General features: G+C 37.1%; 1 protein-coding gene across 1 annotated transcript in view; it reads right to left on the reverse strand.

The window, feature by feature from the left end:
* SUGCT (succinyl-CoA:glutarate-CoA transferase) overlaps positions 1-17587 on the reverse strand; it is a 286888-nt gene that overhangs the window by 265403 nt on the left and 3898 nt on the right. The window contains exons 4-8 of the mRNA XM_088520850.1: positions 16318-16369; positions 16145-16218; positions 12507-12592; positions 11691-11741; positions 5966-6086 (exon numbers count right to left, since the gene is read on the reverse strand). Coding sequence (XP_088376976.1) covers positions 5966-6086; positions 11691-11741; positions 12507-12592; positions 16145-16218; positions 16318-16369 — 384 coding nt within the window. The remainder of the gene's footprint in view (positions 1-5965; positions 6087-11690; positions 11742-12506; positions 12593-16144; positions 16219-16317; positions 16370-17587) is intronic.

The following is a 17587-nucleotide window of genomic DNA, read 5'->3' on the forward strand; positions in this document are numbered from 1 at the left end:
GGGTAAGCACAGCGCTGCGCACTGCGAGCACAAGAGAGCTGGATCCACTACCGGCTAAGAGAGATATTCCTGATATATCCAGAAGAATAATGCTGAGGCAGATTCCAGAAGTTCACCTCAGTGTCCAGGCCTAATCCCATTTTCAGCAGACGTCTGTCCTTACAGACTGCCAGGAATGAGGATGACGACTTGGCAATGCCTGTGAGGAACCTACTCCTGTTGCAAAGTCAGCCTATCCAGTAGAAATAATCATCTGGAAACTCTTGGCTGAAAATTAATAACAACTAAAGAGTCATTGGCTTGTTTCCACCACGAGGAACAGATCATTCCCTTCTCTTTTTGCACACTGGTAAAAATGCCCAAATATGGCTATTCACCGCTGGAATGCCCCAAAATGGTCAAAATGCCCAAATAAGCTGATTTCAGACTCAGGATGTCCCCCCAAATGCCCAAATATGGCAATTCAGCCCATATGTGGATGTTTTCCCAATTGCATGGTACTTTTTTGCTAAATGCATGGAGCTTTTGGCCATTTTTTTCCAATTTGGGAAAAAATATGGAAAATTATTATATATTTATAAAACATAAATAAAATATAAAAATATAGGAAACAAATGCAGATTCATAGCTTGATCATTAAACTTTGTACACTCTTCATACTAACCAAGAAACAGAAAGAGTTTCTTGTCACTGCTCACACCTCTTCCCATTCCTGACTGGCACAGCTGGGCTGACAGCAGCCTCCCGTACGGAAACGGCCTCCTGCTCAGCTCCAAAAATTTGTCAAGCAGCTGAAGTTTACAGCAGTCAGCTCCTTTGGATAGGCTTGTTTGGGATCCCAGAAGGCTATTTTTGCCAGGAGCAGAGGAAAACATACAAAGCCACCAACGATATCAATCCGTTTTAAAAGTAGGAAAACTGTCCTTTGGTTCTCCATCCTCACAAATCAGACCTGCATTAGTTCTGCACAAGGAAGCTGCTTTCAAGCCTCCTTTTATTCTGTAGCACCATATAATGAAAACTACAAGATCATATTTTACTGCTGCACAGTTCACTATCCGGCATCAGGAAGAACATTTAGCTATAACTAACATGAGGCTTAGCCATTAGCACCACTGGCTGGGAAGAGAAGCAATAAACTCCTGCTGGTCTTAGCCATTTATTTCTGTATAAAGCAGTCTGCAAGGTCTTTCCCCTTCATTCCTACCATACAATATATGTAATTTATGTAAAAATCATTCCTATATTTTCATGCAATTAGGATTTCAGTTTATACTGCATATACTAAGGATTTTACTTAATAAAATAGAAATTAGTAAATTACTTAGTAAATAAGAAATGGATCTCCCCAAGTGAAGAAGGTCTTATAATTCAATAATAATAATAATAATAATTTGGTCTCTTTCAAAACCTACTGCCTACTGAGCTTCACAGAAAGGAGGGGGGGAAAAGGTCAAAGAAAAAAAAAAAAAAAAAAAGAGAAAATTCCAAGTGCTTTGCTTTGAAAATGCTGCCAATGTTCTCCTTTTAGAGGGTGCCCCCTCCTGTTGGAAAACAATGTGGGACTTCCCCGTCTGAGCCACTACTCAGACCCAGTAGCAATAAACGGTCCCTCCCTTGTGACTTCTACTTTAACCAGACAGTTTTGAACAACTTAAACCGATTTCAACCACAGACCTGTCACAACATATAGTTCAATTAGTTCTAAGATGACCACCACCAAAGGCAGCTTGAGAGTGATAAGAGGCAGGTTTGGGGCTTGTGAGCACTCCAAGTTGGGGACATCACGGCCATCCTCAGCCCAGCAAGGGCCATGGCAAGGCTGGCATCTTCTGTCAGAGTTGTTTAGATAAGAAGCTCAGTTCACTAATCAGGAGGTGCAAAACACCAAAAAGGCGGCAGCTTTTTGCCTATTGATATCTAAACTCTTCACCTACACATGACCGTGGGCTTGCTGGAAAATTATCCTCTATTTCATTTTGCAATTACTGACAATTTACAATAGTGCAGAAATTTAAAAACAGGCAATTCCAAATTATTGCTGGAACCTGAATAAACAGTGAAGTAGCGTATCTCAAGTCCAGAGTGTGTCTTCCAGATTGCAGCAGGTACTACAATACACGCACATTCAGCTGAAGCAGTCATTTCTGTATATGTTCTATTAATAAAAAGCATTTTCTATAGTAGAGTCTGTTCTTCATCTTTAAGATGTATAGGAATCAAAGTTTTGACTTTCTTTAAAATATCTCACAGGACTCTGCTGTTTCTAAGCACATGACTTGGGTAGAAGAGGTTATTTTTTTTACATTAAAAAAAATAATAGGTTCATAGCTGTTTGCTTAAAAGCCCCAGAATTTCTGTTCCTTGGAATAAAGACTTGATAAAAAAAATAGTCAAGATCACACTTTTTCATTGTTATTGTTCCCATTAAAATGTTCCCAAATCCCATTTTAAGGTATGCCTTTCAGAGAAACACTTGATAATGCCTCAGGGCTCAAATCTGTGGAGATTCAGTCTGCGAGGTGCATGCTCCCTCATAGCACATGTCCCAGCAGAGAAAAGAATAAACAACTAAAACATACCAGAATTAAAGTTCTGGAGGGCTGAAAAACAAGATAATCTCAGAGAGGAGTTGTAGCAAAGCATGAGCCTGCAGCCAAAGGATATGGGGAAAATCTGATATTTGGTGAGGAGCTGAACTGGAAGCAGGGATGAGGCTGAACTGGCAGACAAGGCAATGGATACCGGCTGGGAAAACAGATCTGACAGACCATGGGAGCACACAAAGGCATTACTAGGTGGGAGAGAGGAAAAAACAGCAGGAGGAGGAAGTGAAGAGGTGGGGAGGCCAGGAAGAACCATACAGACCTGGAATTGATGAGACAAGATTTAGTGATACTGTGTTTTAAACAGGGAGACCCAAGGAAACATTAGACGAAGAACAAGCTGGTGACATCTCCCTGACATTTCACCCATCACCCAGAAGCAGAAAGACACTTACTGGAATATTTACAGATGGCCCAGAGGAACCATCCTCAACTACAGCTACACTAAATACTCCAAAGACATAGTAGCTCCATCTGGCTCAACATGAAGGAGCACAAAATATAAATTGATATGCAACAAGCCACAAGAGGACATTACAATGAGTGCACCCATTCAGCATCTGAACCACTTCAAAAATCTGGCAAATAACCTAACTCTTAACCAGTGCACAGCTATTCATCACTGTGACTAAGAGTGCAAAATACAACCAGTGGCTGCCAAACCTGGCAATAACTGGGTAAAAATGTTCTAAAAATGCAAGTCTTTGGGAAGAAAATTCTATTACTTAGTGCTGCTGATTATTAACGAGCGGCTCTGAACTCCCAAAACAAATGTATTTTCACACAGATCTCACAAATAGCAGTCTTTAAATATTGTGCATGCCTGCACTTTTTATGAAGGATAAAAAAACATGCAAAGAAAAGGATTTTGTGGAGCTCAGTCTCTTTGGAATAGCCCCAAGGAAAGATACAGTATTGCCTTCAATCAAAAAAAGGTGCTTTCTATATCTTTCAATGGACTTTAAAATTAAATCGAGTTGCATCCTAAAATCTTTGTATTTAAATTTGTATTTAATAACTGGATGAGACAAATAAACAAAAATATTAGGACATCTTGATCACAGCTGCTCTGCAACTTATGCTCTAGGGTGAAATACATTCCTTCGAATTACTTTGGTATTGATCACATTCCATACCTATGATGTTCTAACTTGAAAGGTAGCACGGTTCCAAACCCAAGCAAACCATTCCAGATGATATCCAGTCGCCTTAATGACCTGACTAGAACAGATAAGAAAAGCAGGGTCCAGTAATTATTTGTAATTTATTAAATGAAACAGCTATAATGCCTTCAGCATGTAGCCTGGGTAAAAAGGGAAAGAAAAATCAAAAATTAAAGTTGGGGAAAAGATCCCAATTCTGATGCACTGGATGTTTATTTCTTAGCTACTTATCATTAAGTATTATGTCAAAATATCTGCCTATTCTTGCATCTAAGGTGCAAAATACTTCATGATGGTCATTAACAATAACCAACATAACACTGTTTGTTCACTAGTTATAAGAACTAAAATACACCCTTTGAAAAGCACATTCAAAGTTGACCAAGTTAAAAAGCATAAGTCATTCCTCTCCATTCATAGTTCATATAACATAATTCATGTTATGTTGTGTATTACTATCTCTCAAAGAATTCCCGAACCAGAAAGGCCTTGAGAACTAAGATACAGACTGTACCAGAGATAACAGAGGTCATCTGCCAAATGACAAATGAAATCTCACTGTTCGGACTTGGGATATGGGTTTCTGTAACCAAGGTAATTTGTATCAGCAATTTTCATTATTTGTGAAGACAACTAGTCCCTTTAATCTAAAGTTCTAGGCCAGCACATCTCTCATATCTGACCAAATAACTTGACATTATGTTCTCCGTCTCTCCTTCAGAAACATTACATTTGAGCTCTCAGGAATCTCCTAGATTCAGTTTGTCCTATGTTGAGGCTACTTCAGGTTCATTCAAAACCTTATTTCCTTAGGCTGCTACAGGCACAGCTCCTGCCTGCAGAGCAAAGCAAATACTTCTTCAGGGCCTGTCAGAATAGTGTAACCTACTTCCTGTAGCAGTTTCTCTGAAGCGCAGGCATCCATCCTAGCTGCCTCAATTAAACTAAACTTGATTTTTGTTCAGAAATTGCAGTGCCCAAAATTAGAACACGCAAGACGCTGCCTATGGACAGACTTCTGTGCCCAAACAAAGCGTCACTCTTTAATAGGCCTCCACAGGCAAGAAGCCACAATTAAAAGTCAAAAAGCAGTTGAATGCCATAGTGAGCAATGAATGGTGCAGGTGCTGTGCAAAAGCACAGAATTGCAGAGTGTAAACACTGCTGTTTTCTGAAAAGTTGCATTTTCAGAATGCACATAGACAAGAATGTTTGACTGCAGTACAGTCAACAACATTACAGAATGGTTTTTAAATATCTGTATTTGGTCCTAGCAAAACCGCAATTGAAGCTTATCAAAGAAACAACCAGACTATTTCCTACCTTAATGTTTCCTTAAGGCAAAAAATACAAACACACTTGACAAACTGCAATAGTGAGATCATGTACACGAACAAATGTGAAAGAAATTTTGGTCACTAACGACGAAACAAACAAGGTACAAAACAAAAGACAAAAAAAGGTTTCTCAGCAAGCCTAGAATATAATTGCCTTTCTGTCCTTCAGATACACAAGCATGATGAACTGTCCCAACACACTAAACAGTTATCTGGTTCCCATTAAAGGCTTCCAGTGCTCAATAACTAAAAGTCGAAAGCCATTTATTCTTTAGAAATACAGAAACATAAGTCTGGTTTGTAGTTAGAGTTTTTAAAAAAAAGTTTACAAGTATCTGTAGCTTCCCTATTTTTTTTTAAGCTGTAAATTTTACATGCACAGTTCCATTAATATTAGTGCTTGATTATTTTTAGCACTGGATTTTTCATATTTAATATTACATGTATGCAGGCTTTTATATTATCATCTCTACCTCCTTATCATTCTTCCCACCATTTCCAAACCATCAACAACTTTTCTCCCTTTTGAGTCAATCCCTTTTGAGTCAATCTGTGCAAAGTAACATAAGTTTTCCATGAACAAAACTCTACAAGATAATTTTAAAAGAGTAGAGAAAGCCCACTAGGATGATACCAGATTGGCAACAATCTGGTATCATTTAAAACTAGCAAAGTAGAACTGTCTGAAGACAATCTAAATCATTTATCCTACACTAGCTGTTTTCTATCATAAAAATATTTTTTAAAATGTTTTTGTAACATAAAAATAACACATTTCTATATAACCACAGATCTTTCACAGTAAGATAACTGAAGTAATATCGGTAACAGTGAACACAAGTTACTAAAATTAAAATACCTGTGATTGAACAGTACACTATGTGAGGAGCAATCTTTTTAATGTCTTCATAACCTAGACCCATTTCAGCCAGTTTCCCAGGGATGTAGTTTTCCACAAAAACATCACAGACAGCTGCAAGCTTTAAAAAAGAAAAGAATGTAACAAAGTAAGGTTGGTTAATATGATTCCTATAGTTCAACAGATTCCTCACGAAACTTAAAATTGCTCTAATCAAGATTGTTCCTATTTTTCTGGGAGAAAAACAAAATCAGAAACGTAGACAGATTGATTAGGTATGCTAGACTGTATATCTCTGCTAACTACGCATTAGAGGTACAGTGTTCCGAGAAAACACTCTTTGAAACCATTAGATAAAACTGCAACATAATTATCAGTGTTAAATCAATTTCTAAAGATCTAACCACAATTTACAGAACAGGCTGCAACTCTAAACACACGCTTCGCTTGTGCAAAATAACTTGAGGGAAAAAATGGGTAGAAGAAAGTACCTTGATCACTCTTTGCCTTAGAAATAATTTCTAAAATGTGCTTATATTAAAACTAGTGATTATACTTACTGTAATAGAGGCTATATTTCCCCCTTGCTGTAAAGGAGGGCAAAACAGCCAGCACAGCAATTTGATTAGTTTCCAAAGAACATGTCAGTCACATCAATCGGAGCAGCACTGCCAGGTACTGAAGCCTGACTTTCTGCATCACAACCGAATGGATGACCTACTTCAAAACCCACTGAATTTACAGATTAATTTATAACTTTGATGAGCATTGAACCATAATTCCCTAGATGAAGTTATGGATATACAAAATATGATTTTTCATAAGACAAATTAATTAAGAATTTGAGGCAAAAGAACTACATGTGAAAAAAAGTTTAGGGCTTGTGGAATATAGAGGGTTTTGGATCAGGCGTTTTTTGAGGAATTTAACAAACATTTCCCTTACAGGTACATGTGGATGTACGCACATGAATTAAGCATAACCTTAAAAAATGAAAGGTTTTAGATTATTTGAAGCTGACCAAAGAGTTGTATTTTCTGAAACAATTATGTAACTAGAGGAACATATACATTATATTGGGACTGCTTCTATAGACTAGTGTCTCATATCAGCAATCAAAACATTATTTTCCTAGTATTTACGCTGTTTAGGTGAATATAAAGCCAAAGAAACAGCCAGGCCAGCAAATAAAAAATAAAAGTTAACAAGAAAGTCTCAAACTTACTGAGGCAATAAGGTATGTACATTATGAATGGTTTCATTGGATGTATGGAAGAAACATTAACAGCATTTACAGAAACTAAGTTCAACATAAGGTTAAAAATTCATTTTAATCTATGTTGTGAATTATTCTTAAAGGAACCATATCAAGAATCTCTAGATCTACTAATTTTAAATAGCTACAGTAATATGAGCAGTGCCCAGCTTCTAAATAAGCAGTATGGACAGCTCAACAGTTTTCAGTTTATAACCCCATATAAATGAACAGAACATTATTTTATGGAATCTATTAAAAACCAGGCCTTTGTCACAATAAAGTTCTCAAGATGATTAAGGTTTCCACAGAGCTAATGCTAATGTCAGCATTAGCTAGTTAAAAACAAAGAAAAAGCTCACAAATTGGTCCATGATAGGAAGTAGGATACAATTTCTGTGCTTTTTTTCACCGGGGTTTGTAGTCCATCCAATCTGCAATGAGGGTATGGACTAAAATGCTTTGAAAATCATTAGCTCTTTGGTATATGGTATTGAATGTAGATAACATCTGAAAGTCACTGAGTAGAAACAGACACTTCATGTAACGCGGGGGGAAGAAGAAAAAAAATAAAAATCAAATTAAAAAGCCATATCTCTGGACAAGGCAACACACAGTACTAAGTAAAAGGATACAGTGGCCCAACATCGCAGAGTTCGTATTCCCACACAGTGAAATGAATTCAAACACTGAAGACAGAGTGCTGTGCCACATCTGCTACTTAAATTCTCCTAAGGGCTGGAAATAGGCTTTGATGCATAGCAGCTGCGGCCCATGCACTTCAACTGGACTTGCTTTGAGATGCTCGCTAACGCAAATATTAGGTACCCAAAGGCTGAGCTGGTTGAGAATTGGATGCCAAGACCTTGATCCTAAACAACTGCCTGTTTTTAAGTCCACCACCAACTGAAATTTCACACTCTGTGCCCTGCAAGCTCTCTGACTCTATCCCTCTCTTATTTTAGTCTTCAGCACGAGCAATACAAACCAGGCCTGAGCTAAAAGAATACATGTCACAACACACATCTGCTCAACTTCCATGCATCAGGAAAGAAAAAGGCATCACGTACACCAAAGCAGTCATGTTACCTTCAATATCAACATGGGACAATGCTACAACAACTCAATATAGGAAATTATTTATTCCTTTCAGAAGTTTTACAAAAACTGCATACACGCACAGTCCTCACAGGAAGGCAGACTGAATCCGTTAGTGAAGGGGGAAAAAAGAGGGTAGAAGCTTTGCATCCAGTTAAGAAGCTTTGCATCCAGTTAAGTCCTCCCACATCTCTCACCCTTAACTACAAAAATGAATTAGTTAAGACTAAATGCTCAATGCTCAAAAGATCCTGAAAGTTCTGAGAGAAAAAAAAAAAAAAAAAAAAAAAAAAAAAAAAAGGGGGGGGGTTTCTGAAAGTAACTTTGCTGAATAACAGTCTAAAAAGATGAAAAGATATGTCTCAAAAGCTGTATTAGCACAAAAGGATGTCAGAACATGGGATTGGTACACATGTCATCATTGAAAAATGGAAAAAATACCAAAAATATAAAAGAAAAAAGGCTTTATTTCATTGAGAAATTCTAGTATTTGAAAGGCAGTTAACATTAATAACAATAAGAAAACATTAGGAAGGGAAACAAGGCCAGAATGACCAGAACAAAGAATAAATTCGTGGGAACTAAAATATAAAAATAATGTGTTGTTAAATAGTAGACTTTGGGAGAAGAAATTTAGTGCTGTGCCAAAGGAAGAAAAGCATCCTGTTTCACTGAAGAACAGATTTCTTCAGTTTACTCAGTACCACTGATTGTATTTGTCAATTGCTGTGCTTTTTTCATCTACCTCAACACTTTAGTCCTTTGTTTTATTTGTATATTTCTAAAAATGTATAAGGATTATTCTAGGACTTCACAGATGGAGGGGTAGGGGGCGCAGCCTGAAGAACAATAATTTATTCTAACTATGCCATCTTTCTTAAGAAAGGTATTTCTTGTAGCCTTATTATTTTTCTTTCTAAGGCTTAGGCTCAAGGCAGTAATGCATACTTACAAATAATCAGTGTCTCAAAACTCGCATTCCTTTGTTACGAATTGCCTTACAGATACTAACACACTTTTTCAACAGAGCAGACATCTGAACATGTCTGTCCTGATGTTACCAGAAGACAATTGCTAGTGAAAAGCTTCTTCTGGCAGGTAGTGTCACTGCATCCTTTGCACCAAAACCTGTTTCTGGTTCCACATCAGATTCAAATAATTTTATGACTTCTGCCCCAAATACTTCAGACAACTACCACTAAGTCAAGACACCACAAGCAGAATCATTTAATACTGCAGTAATGGCTGATAACATTAGCCCATTTATAATGTGGCTGTACCACAGAGATGGGCACCATTGACTTAAGGAACTGAGAGTGGTAGTGGTTTTGAAAGCAGTTTTCATAAAAGGATAGAAACCATAAGAAAACCAACTCAGCAACAAGAGCATTTTGCTCTTCATACGTAGCTCAATTTTGTGAATCTTGCAATTGGTTTCTAACTCCTCAGAAGTTAGGTTTCTTGTCACGGCTTTATCTTTACCAGGGAAAGAGTTTTGTCTCAGCAGAATATCTTCACTTCCACAGCTAGCACAGAAAATATTTAACACAGATAGTTTTTCTATTGGAAATTCTCTAACATCACATCTTAGCAAGTCATTTCCGTATACAGTTGACTACTTCAGTGACACCCAACTAAGATGGATATTAGTACTGCTACTTGCAGGAACCACCTGCAGCATGACATTAGCTCTACATGAGAGTGACAGCAGAGAGACCTTACCAGGCAGAGAAGGCTGGGAAACCCTGCACTGCTGGAGTCAGAGGATGAAGCTCTTGCATGAGCAATGAGGAACAGGAAAGTTGCTACCTCAGTTTACAGACCATGTGGTATTTGAACTCAATCTGGTACTTGAACATCAAGCATGCAGTTCATAATACCAAAAGTTCTCAAATTGGCATTCAACTCTGCAAATCATGAAAGTGTTTTTCACCTTGCAGGCAGAAAGAAGTTGCAAGTTTAAGAAAGATTTTTAAAATCATTGTAAATATAGATATATATCAAGAAGCAATCTTCCTGTACAGCAAAAGGAGAGAAGGGCATTTCCTAACCACAAACACTAGCAGTCACATAGAAGGAACTAAAGCTCAAGCTCTCTTTGCCTCCAGCTCTTCCTGTCTCACAGCCTCAGCTGCCTTCATTTCTCCATGAAGCAGGACCAGCCCACACACATGGGACCAGCAGACATTGTTAGATAGTCCCTTTCTATCCCTGCTTTTGGAAGTCAAATAATAAGTAACAAAGCTTGAGAATCATCTCTTAAATAAAGGACTTTAAGATGATTTTGTCCAAAATACACCTGGGGACACCAAGCAAAACATTTCTTACTATGTCTGTTCACTATACTTTCAGAAGAAAAACATACAGCTTCATAGCAGTTAACTGTGAGTGGTTCTCTTCTACACAGGGACTGGGGAGGGAGCACTGGAGAATCCTCAGCTTATCTCCTCTAAATTTCCAGATGAAGTGTTTCATTTTCACTAGACTGACAAAAGAAGATCATAAAAAAATCAGACTAATTAATCAAAAAGTAACCTATTGCGGTTTTAGATAATATTTTTAGCAAAAAATACTACCAGACAAATTCCAGTAATTGCAGGATATATGTGGTTTCACTGTGAAAAGAAGTGATTTGATCTGACATTGAAACATTAGCAGAAGTCAGCTCACCCTTTTGGATGTATTAGTACTGCAGGGCTAAAAAACTTGGTAGCAGCAAGTACAAAGTATATCCTTCTCAGTAAATAAAAAAGGCTAACAAAGCACAAGTTTTACAGATTGTTGAAGATGATAGTTTTTTTTCCCCCCAATGGAAAAGATATCACTCAAATTCTGAAATATAAATACAAAATTCCACCTACAGGACAGCAACCGAAGTCATGAATACACTGTAACAGTTGACCTTGAAAATATTGGAGCCCAGACCTCCTTTTTGTACTGACTTCCTTAGGAAAAGAAAAAAGATTCAAACTGTGCTGATCAAACTGTACAGGACAATCAAATACAACCATAAAAATCACAAGGAGATGATCTGTGACTTCTAGCACAGTAAAATACAAGCCTCGAGTTATCTACTTCTCTCTCAATGTTTCATTTGAAACATTATAAATAAAAGTATAATTAGAGATTGAAATTGTCTCATATAATAATATTTTAGAATTATTTTAGATAGTATGAAAATTGCATAATTCACCTCTAACCTCGAATCTCTGGGCACAAAGCATGGAAATAATGATTTACAATTTAACAATTAACCACAATATTTTTTTTCATTATCAGATATCAAATTAATCTATGAAATTCAGAGTTTTATTACTACTCAGATTCAAAACAGTACAAAACAGACATATTTTGAGTTCTGTTAGAACCTACCTCTCTGATTAACTTAGCTCCCTTTGGGTCCTTCATATTGACAGCTATACTCTAGGAACAAGAAAAACACACACCATCATTTCTATCAACTGCCTTCTAGTCCTTGTCATCAACTTCTAAATATAACCAAAACTAAAATTTCACACTACAGTTGCAAGTTACCGCTCTCCCCTACTCCAGTTGCCAGGTGAAGCAGGTCAGCTGATCTCATCCATCTAAAAATATTGATTGAGAAGAGAGAAGAAATGAGGAAAAAAAAAAAAAAAAAACACCACACACACCTCTTTCAGCAGTGTTTAATTTCAGTTGATTTCTCCCACATCAGCTGAGGAGGGAAAAGAGAAAATACTAGAGACACAGCAACTGAGGACAGGCAGTACCACTCTTGATTTTGCTTTGGCCTCAGCTGACCACAGAACTGTATCACAGGGTTTCAGACTTTTTTTGTTCCAAATACTCATCTTGTTTTTCATTTATTTGTTGTTTCTTTTATTTTGTTTTTGAGGGGGGGGAGTGGTTTCTTGAAATGTGTAATGTAACTTCATGCCAATGTCAATACTGCAAAACATCTCAATAGAAAATGAATTGGAAGCTTGCCCTGTTAAGCATTTTTATTTGATTTCTTGCTACTCATGTCCAATTAGTCTCAAGTCATGTAAATTTGTCAGCGATTACACACACTCTATATAGTAGAGCACCTCATACCGGCAAAGTTAAAAAAAATAATAATAATAATAATTTGAAAGGAAAACACCATGTCTGTAGTTGTAAAGACAGAAAACACTGGCCAGTGTTCAATGTGGCACTTTCATTTACCTTTTTATTTCGATTAACACTGAGATAATAAACACTTTCTGTTCCAGCAAAAGGTGGGCCCCAGGCTCTAGTATCATCACCAACTCCTGAAAAAAATAACACAACATTTGCAGTTGTCCAATATTAAACAGGCAAAAAAGAAAAATGAATACAAAGGTTGTTTGTTTCTTTCTACCCCTAGGTCATATTTAAATCTCCTAAGGTTCTCCTAATGATGGCAAGCAAAAAATACTTTTTGAAATATATCTGGGGAGGTGTATGTCAAAAAAAAAAAAAAAAAAGCCTAAAAGCTGATTATACAAAGCAGATGTGGTTTTTGCTAGTGCTGTGATTATTTTAAAATACTTTGTTTTGCTACTGCTGTGATTATTAATTTAAAAATGTAAATATACAGCCAAATGCCACCAATCTGTTTTTTTTTTTTTTTGGCTTAATTTATTTTTAACTTAAAACAGTACTACACTGACATTCTTTCAGGCAGTCTGGAAAATTTTAACAGAAGCTCTTGTGCTGCACAGAGTCAATCAGCTGTTCCTGAAACACTGTGGGCAAGAAGTCAAGGTAATTAATGATCAGCAACAACTTGTGCACTCCAGAGCAGAGGCAAAAGGCAGCAGCACTTGCAGCAGCTGACACAGTCCCCCACCTCCTACCCCCTTCAGGAGTGCCCTTGCCCCACAGAAATATAAGATAGCATTAAAGCTTCTGCAGGCACTTGCTCATGTCACTGTATCATTTAAGCTTTGTTCGCAATTTTAAATGTTACAAAGCCTGCCATATATTTTATTTAGATTTAAAACTAATTTTTAATTCATTTCTATAATGTTGATTCTAAGCAGTAGCGGATATGGAACATATCTGTCTAGATTTTAACTACATTATCAAGCGCAAGTGTGTGAAAACTTTCCTTAGTTCCTTTTTTCCAAGTGAACCTTTAGTCCAATGCAACATAACCACTGTTATATGATTAAACTGTACTCTGCGGTTACACTTGAAGTCATTTAAGCTCAGTTTCTGTAGAAGCCACACAAACATACAAATTACTGATGCTTCCCGGCATTTGTACTTTTTATCCTCTCAAAGAATTATACTGGTTTATGGGGAAGGCTGGGGCAGGGGGTAGAGTATCTTTTTCCTATCTTCACCTTTCAAGACATTCAACAAAACATAGACAAGACACTAATGCAGCCAGCACTCTTTACAGATGAAGTCTGTGAGTAAGCCTAGCTTTATAGACACTACTGCTGTGAAAACAGGTATCATCTCACAGAACAAGTAGATTATCCACAATCTATAAGTGTTTGAAATTAAGAATTCTCAGGCTGCTATTCTCCTTTAATGACAAAACAAAACACTAGAAAAGCTAGAAAGTGCATTCCTGAAGTTATCAGTCCATACTTGATCACAGACATTGTCCCTTTGCATAACTCAGACAGGTGGATTAATAACTTTGTCAATCTCATCTCATGGTACAAAACTTTCTGCCCTGTCACAACATGCAAACATTTGACACAGAGGTGAATGACCAGTGGATGACCTGTTGGTTGATATGACCAAACATTTAAGAAGTTTTCAGTGAAGATATCTTTGCTATTTACAGTGTAGGAAATGTGTTTTAGTATCTCAAATGTGTAATTTATCTTCACTTGCTCTTTTAAAAAAATCTCTTTTCTAGCATTAATAGTTTTGAAGTGGAAACTTACACAAAGTGGGGAATAACACAGGACAAGCTACAGATGTATGGCATGTTACATGTTTCAGGCAAGCCAGATGAAGGCCTCACTCAGGAAAAACTGCAGAATTAGCCCTCCTTACGGTTATGTATTAGAGAAAGGACCAATACAGGGTTCTATAATCCTGTCAATTTACTACTGTGCCAAATGCCAACAGCAAAATTTATTTTCACACTCTTAATATGAAGACTAACTGCATCAATACATAGTTCTTAGCCATTAGAAAAAACATTTTGTGCACAAATAATTGTGCAAAACTAGTGTTATAGTTATTCATGCTCATAACAAGAATGAACAAGGCAAAAATCTAAGATTGTCCTCTTCACTATGACAGGTTCCACAAGCACAGTATCCTGTGCATTAATATTACCTGCATGTGGAAAGTCACTATTTCTGGGAGAAAAGACCCCCAAGCGACCAGTTGGAAGCCTTGTGTTTTGATAAGCAACAGATGTCCAATTAATATGGCAAAGGCATGAAATGGATTTAAGCAGGTTGAAAGTGCAGATGGATATCTTCTTTTTAAGGCTTAAAAGAATGGCAATTCTCATACAGCACCTACGGTCTCGGGAGAAGCAGAAGATAAGGTCACAAAATCCAACAGAGGTCTTTAATATGCTAATACCCTCACTAGCATGAGGGTTACTGCCTTCAAGTATATGAAAAAGGTACTTTGTAAAATGTAAAAGGTCATCAGTGATGACATCATTTCTGGTAATATTTTAACAGCAACACAATAATTGTGGATTTTAAATAAACCCACTCAGCATGAGGTAAGAGTATATAAACTCAGTTTATGATTTTATACTTTTTTAAAAAACAAACTGCAATATTATATAGTCATGTAGCACAAAGAAGAAATTGCAATCTTTAGGTGCTAATAAACGAGTGAGGTCCTCAACAAGGTGAAAAAAACTCAAAAAAAAAAAAGAAAAAGAAAAAAAAAAAAAGGAAAAGTCACATACACATAAAACTACATATACCCTGGAAGTAAATTATTAGCTCTTTGAGCTAAAGACCTGCTCATCTTGACTGGAGTTGACTAATCCTTTGTCAAATCTTTCAAAAGCAACTGCTTCTAATTTTTTACTTTGCTGTATAAAGTCAAACTTTTTATGTTCCACACACTTCATTTGAAAGCCCTGCTCTAATACTAGCACTGCATTATTAAGAAAGCCCCATGCACATTAACATTCACATGTCCAAATTAAAGCCTAAACAAAGTCCAAGCAATTTAAAAAAAACAACTTTTTTCATTTTGAGTGATAGAACAAGGTACTTTAGGAACAGGTCATAACTCAGTACTCTTATTTCCACTTATAACTCAAAAAATGCCTTGATATTACAACTTCAAACTCTTCACATCCTTATTTTTGCTAAATATTAGGCTACTTCTAAAGAAGACACACCTACCCAGAGTACCATGTTAAACTTATTAAATCAACCAGATCATACATGTTTCAGCAAACTTACAAATAACTAGTTCTCTACCACGTGAAGCAAAAAGGTTGATGATGTCAGCATGATTCAGATACACAAGCCATCGCCTCTCAATAATATCCAAATAGGTACAAAAGTAAATATTTCTAAACACAATGCCATATATTCGCACACCATCATCAAATAAACATAGTAGGCAATAGTCTTTCTAAATAGTTTGAAAGATGTTTGATCTTACATCCTCAGCCCATGCACATGGCCCAAGACACTATTGTAAATCCGAGAACCCCTCAAAATAAAAAAATCAACCATGAATAAAATATTTCAAAAATTCAGACCAAGCATTTGTTAAACTGGCCTTCTTTCTTACCATGCCTAAAAAAGGGTGGGGAGAAAAGGGGAAGGGTGATGAAAGAAGAAAAAAAAAAAAAAAAAAAAAAAAAAAAAAAAAAAAGTCAGTCTTACCTGGTCTTTCCACTTTGATAACTTCAGCCCCTAGATCTCCTAAATTCATCGTGGCAAAAGGTCCTGCAAGCACTCTGTGATATTAAAAAAAAAAGGGGGGGGGGGGGGGCATTTTCTTCATTGCTTTATCCAAGTAATTGCATCTAGACAGACTGTTCTGAACAAACACAAACCTTGTTAGATCAAGAATTTTCACACCATCCAATGGCTTTACATTACTAGCACCTGGCAAGAAACAGAAAACAGTTAACTTAACCATTGCCTTCAATCCTCTAAGACATTTCTCACAGGCACTCTGAAGCACTGCTCTCGTGGCTTGCTCTCACCATCTCCCTTCCCCTCCCTGGAATGGTAAAGCTTTCTCCAGAGGTATGCTTTGAGGATTAGAGAACATGAGTAACACCTTTCAAAGTTGGAAAACCTTAGGTCAACATTGTAGACCTTGCTCTAAACATCTAGCAATTTTACAATAAAGCTACTTTTAAAAAGAAGTTTAAATGTGCCTACTACATAAACTTACATTGTTTTCAAAGATTTACCTGAGCACAGCAAACAACATCAGAATGACCTACAAACTAAAAATAATGGCTAACAGTCCAACAGGAGGCACGTTATCCTCAGCAGCAAAGCAGTTTGACGTGTGCTGACCCATGCACTCTGTTTCTACATTTCCAAAATGACGTTTACAAGGCTGAAGGCAGAACCAAGGAAGTATTTGTTCTTGCTTTCAACAGCGAATGCACCCCCAGGGTAACTATGAGGAGGTCATAATCCCTTACTGCTTTCCCTCCCCTAACTCTCAAAGGCAGCAGCAGTGGCAGCAATAAACCTCACAGACAGAGCAAGCAATCTTGCAAGCTAGATCATAGGGTTTGTCAAAGGTTGGTGAACCCAAGTCAGCTGAGTCTTTAACTACACATTTCACATCCTCCTGGAGAACTCAGCCTGCCACATTTCTTAACACTGTCACACCCTGGTGAAGGTTTCAGCTACTGGAAAACACCAGTGCTTCGCAATGGGCTTACTCTTATGTTTAGGAAAAATATATAAACATCAAATCTACAGAAGAGCGCAGCTCTCTCTCAAACCATGTGCTAGTTAACAGAAAGACTTCAGCACCCTCCTCTGTTCTTGCCATGCTCTCTAGTTATCAGCCTCTTATTCAATGGATCAGTAGAGACCATATTCTCTTCAGGAGCTAGTATTTCACCTTGCTTACATTTCCCAGAAACACTACCTGTGCACCCCAGATTCTCCACCTGTAGCTAACTGTGCTTGGGAAATCAACAAAGACTTTTTCTCAAAGAAGTCTATAAAGTGGAGATTTTCCTGTAAATAAGCATTTGAGTAAACTAAGATTGATGAGTCCTTATTGTACTGTTCCCATTATGCTAACATCCAACAGCTCCCCATTGGGACTCTTGGGACTATTATACATGGAGC

The sequence above is a fragment of the Tinamus guttatus genome, unplaced genomic scaffold (assembly GCF_059628265.1).
Source record: "Tinamus guttatus ecotype Peru unplaced genomic scaffold, ASM5962826v1 Tinamus_guttatus_pri_ptg000104l, whole genome shotgun sequence".
Classification (NCBI taxonomy): Eukaryota; Metazoa; Chordata; class Aves; order Tinamiformes; family Tinamidae; genus Tinamus; species Tinamus guttatus.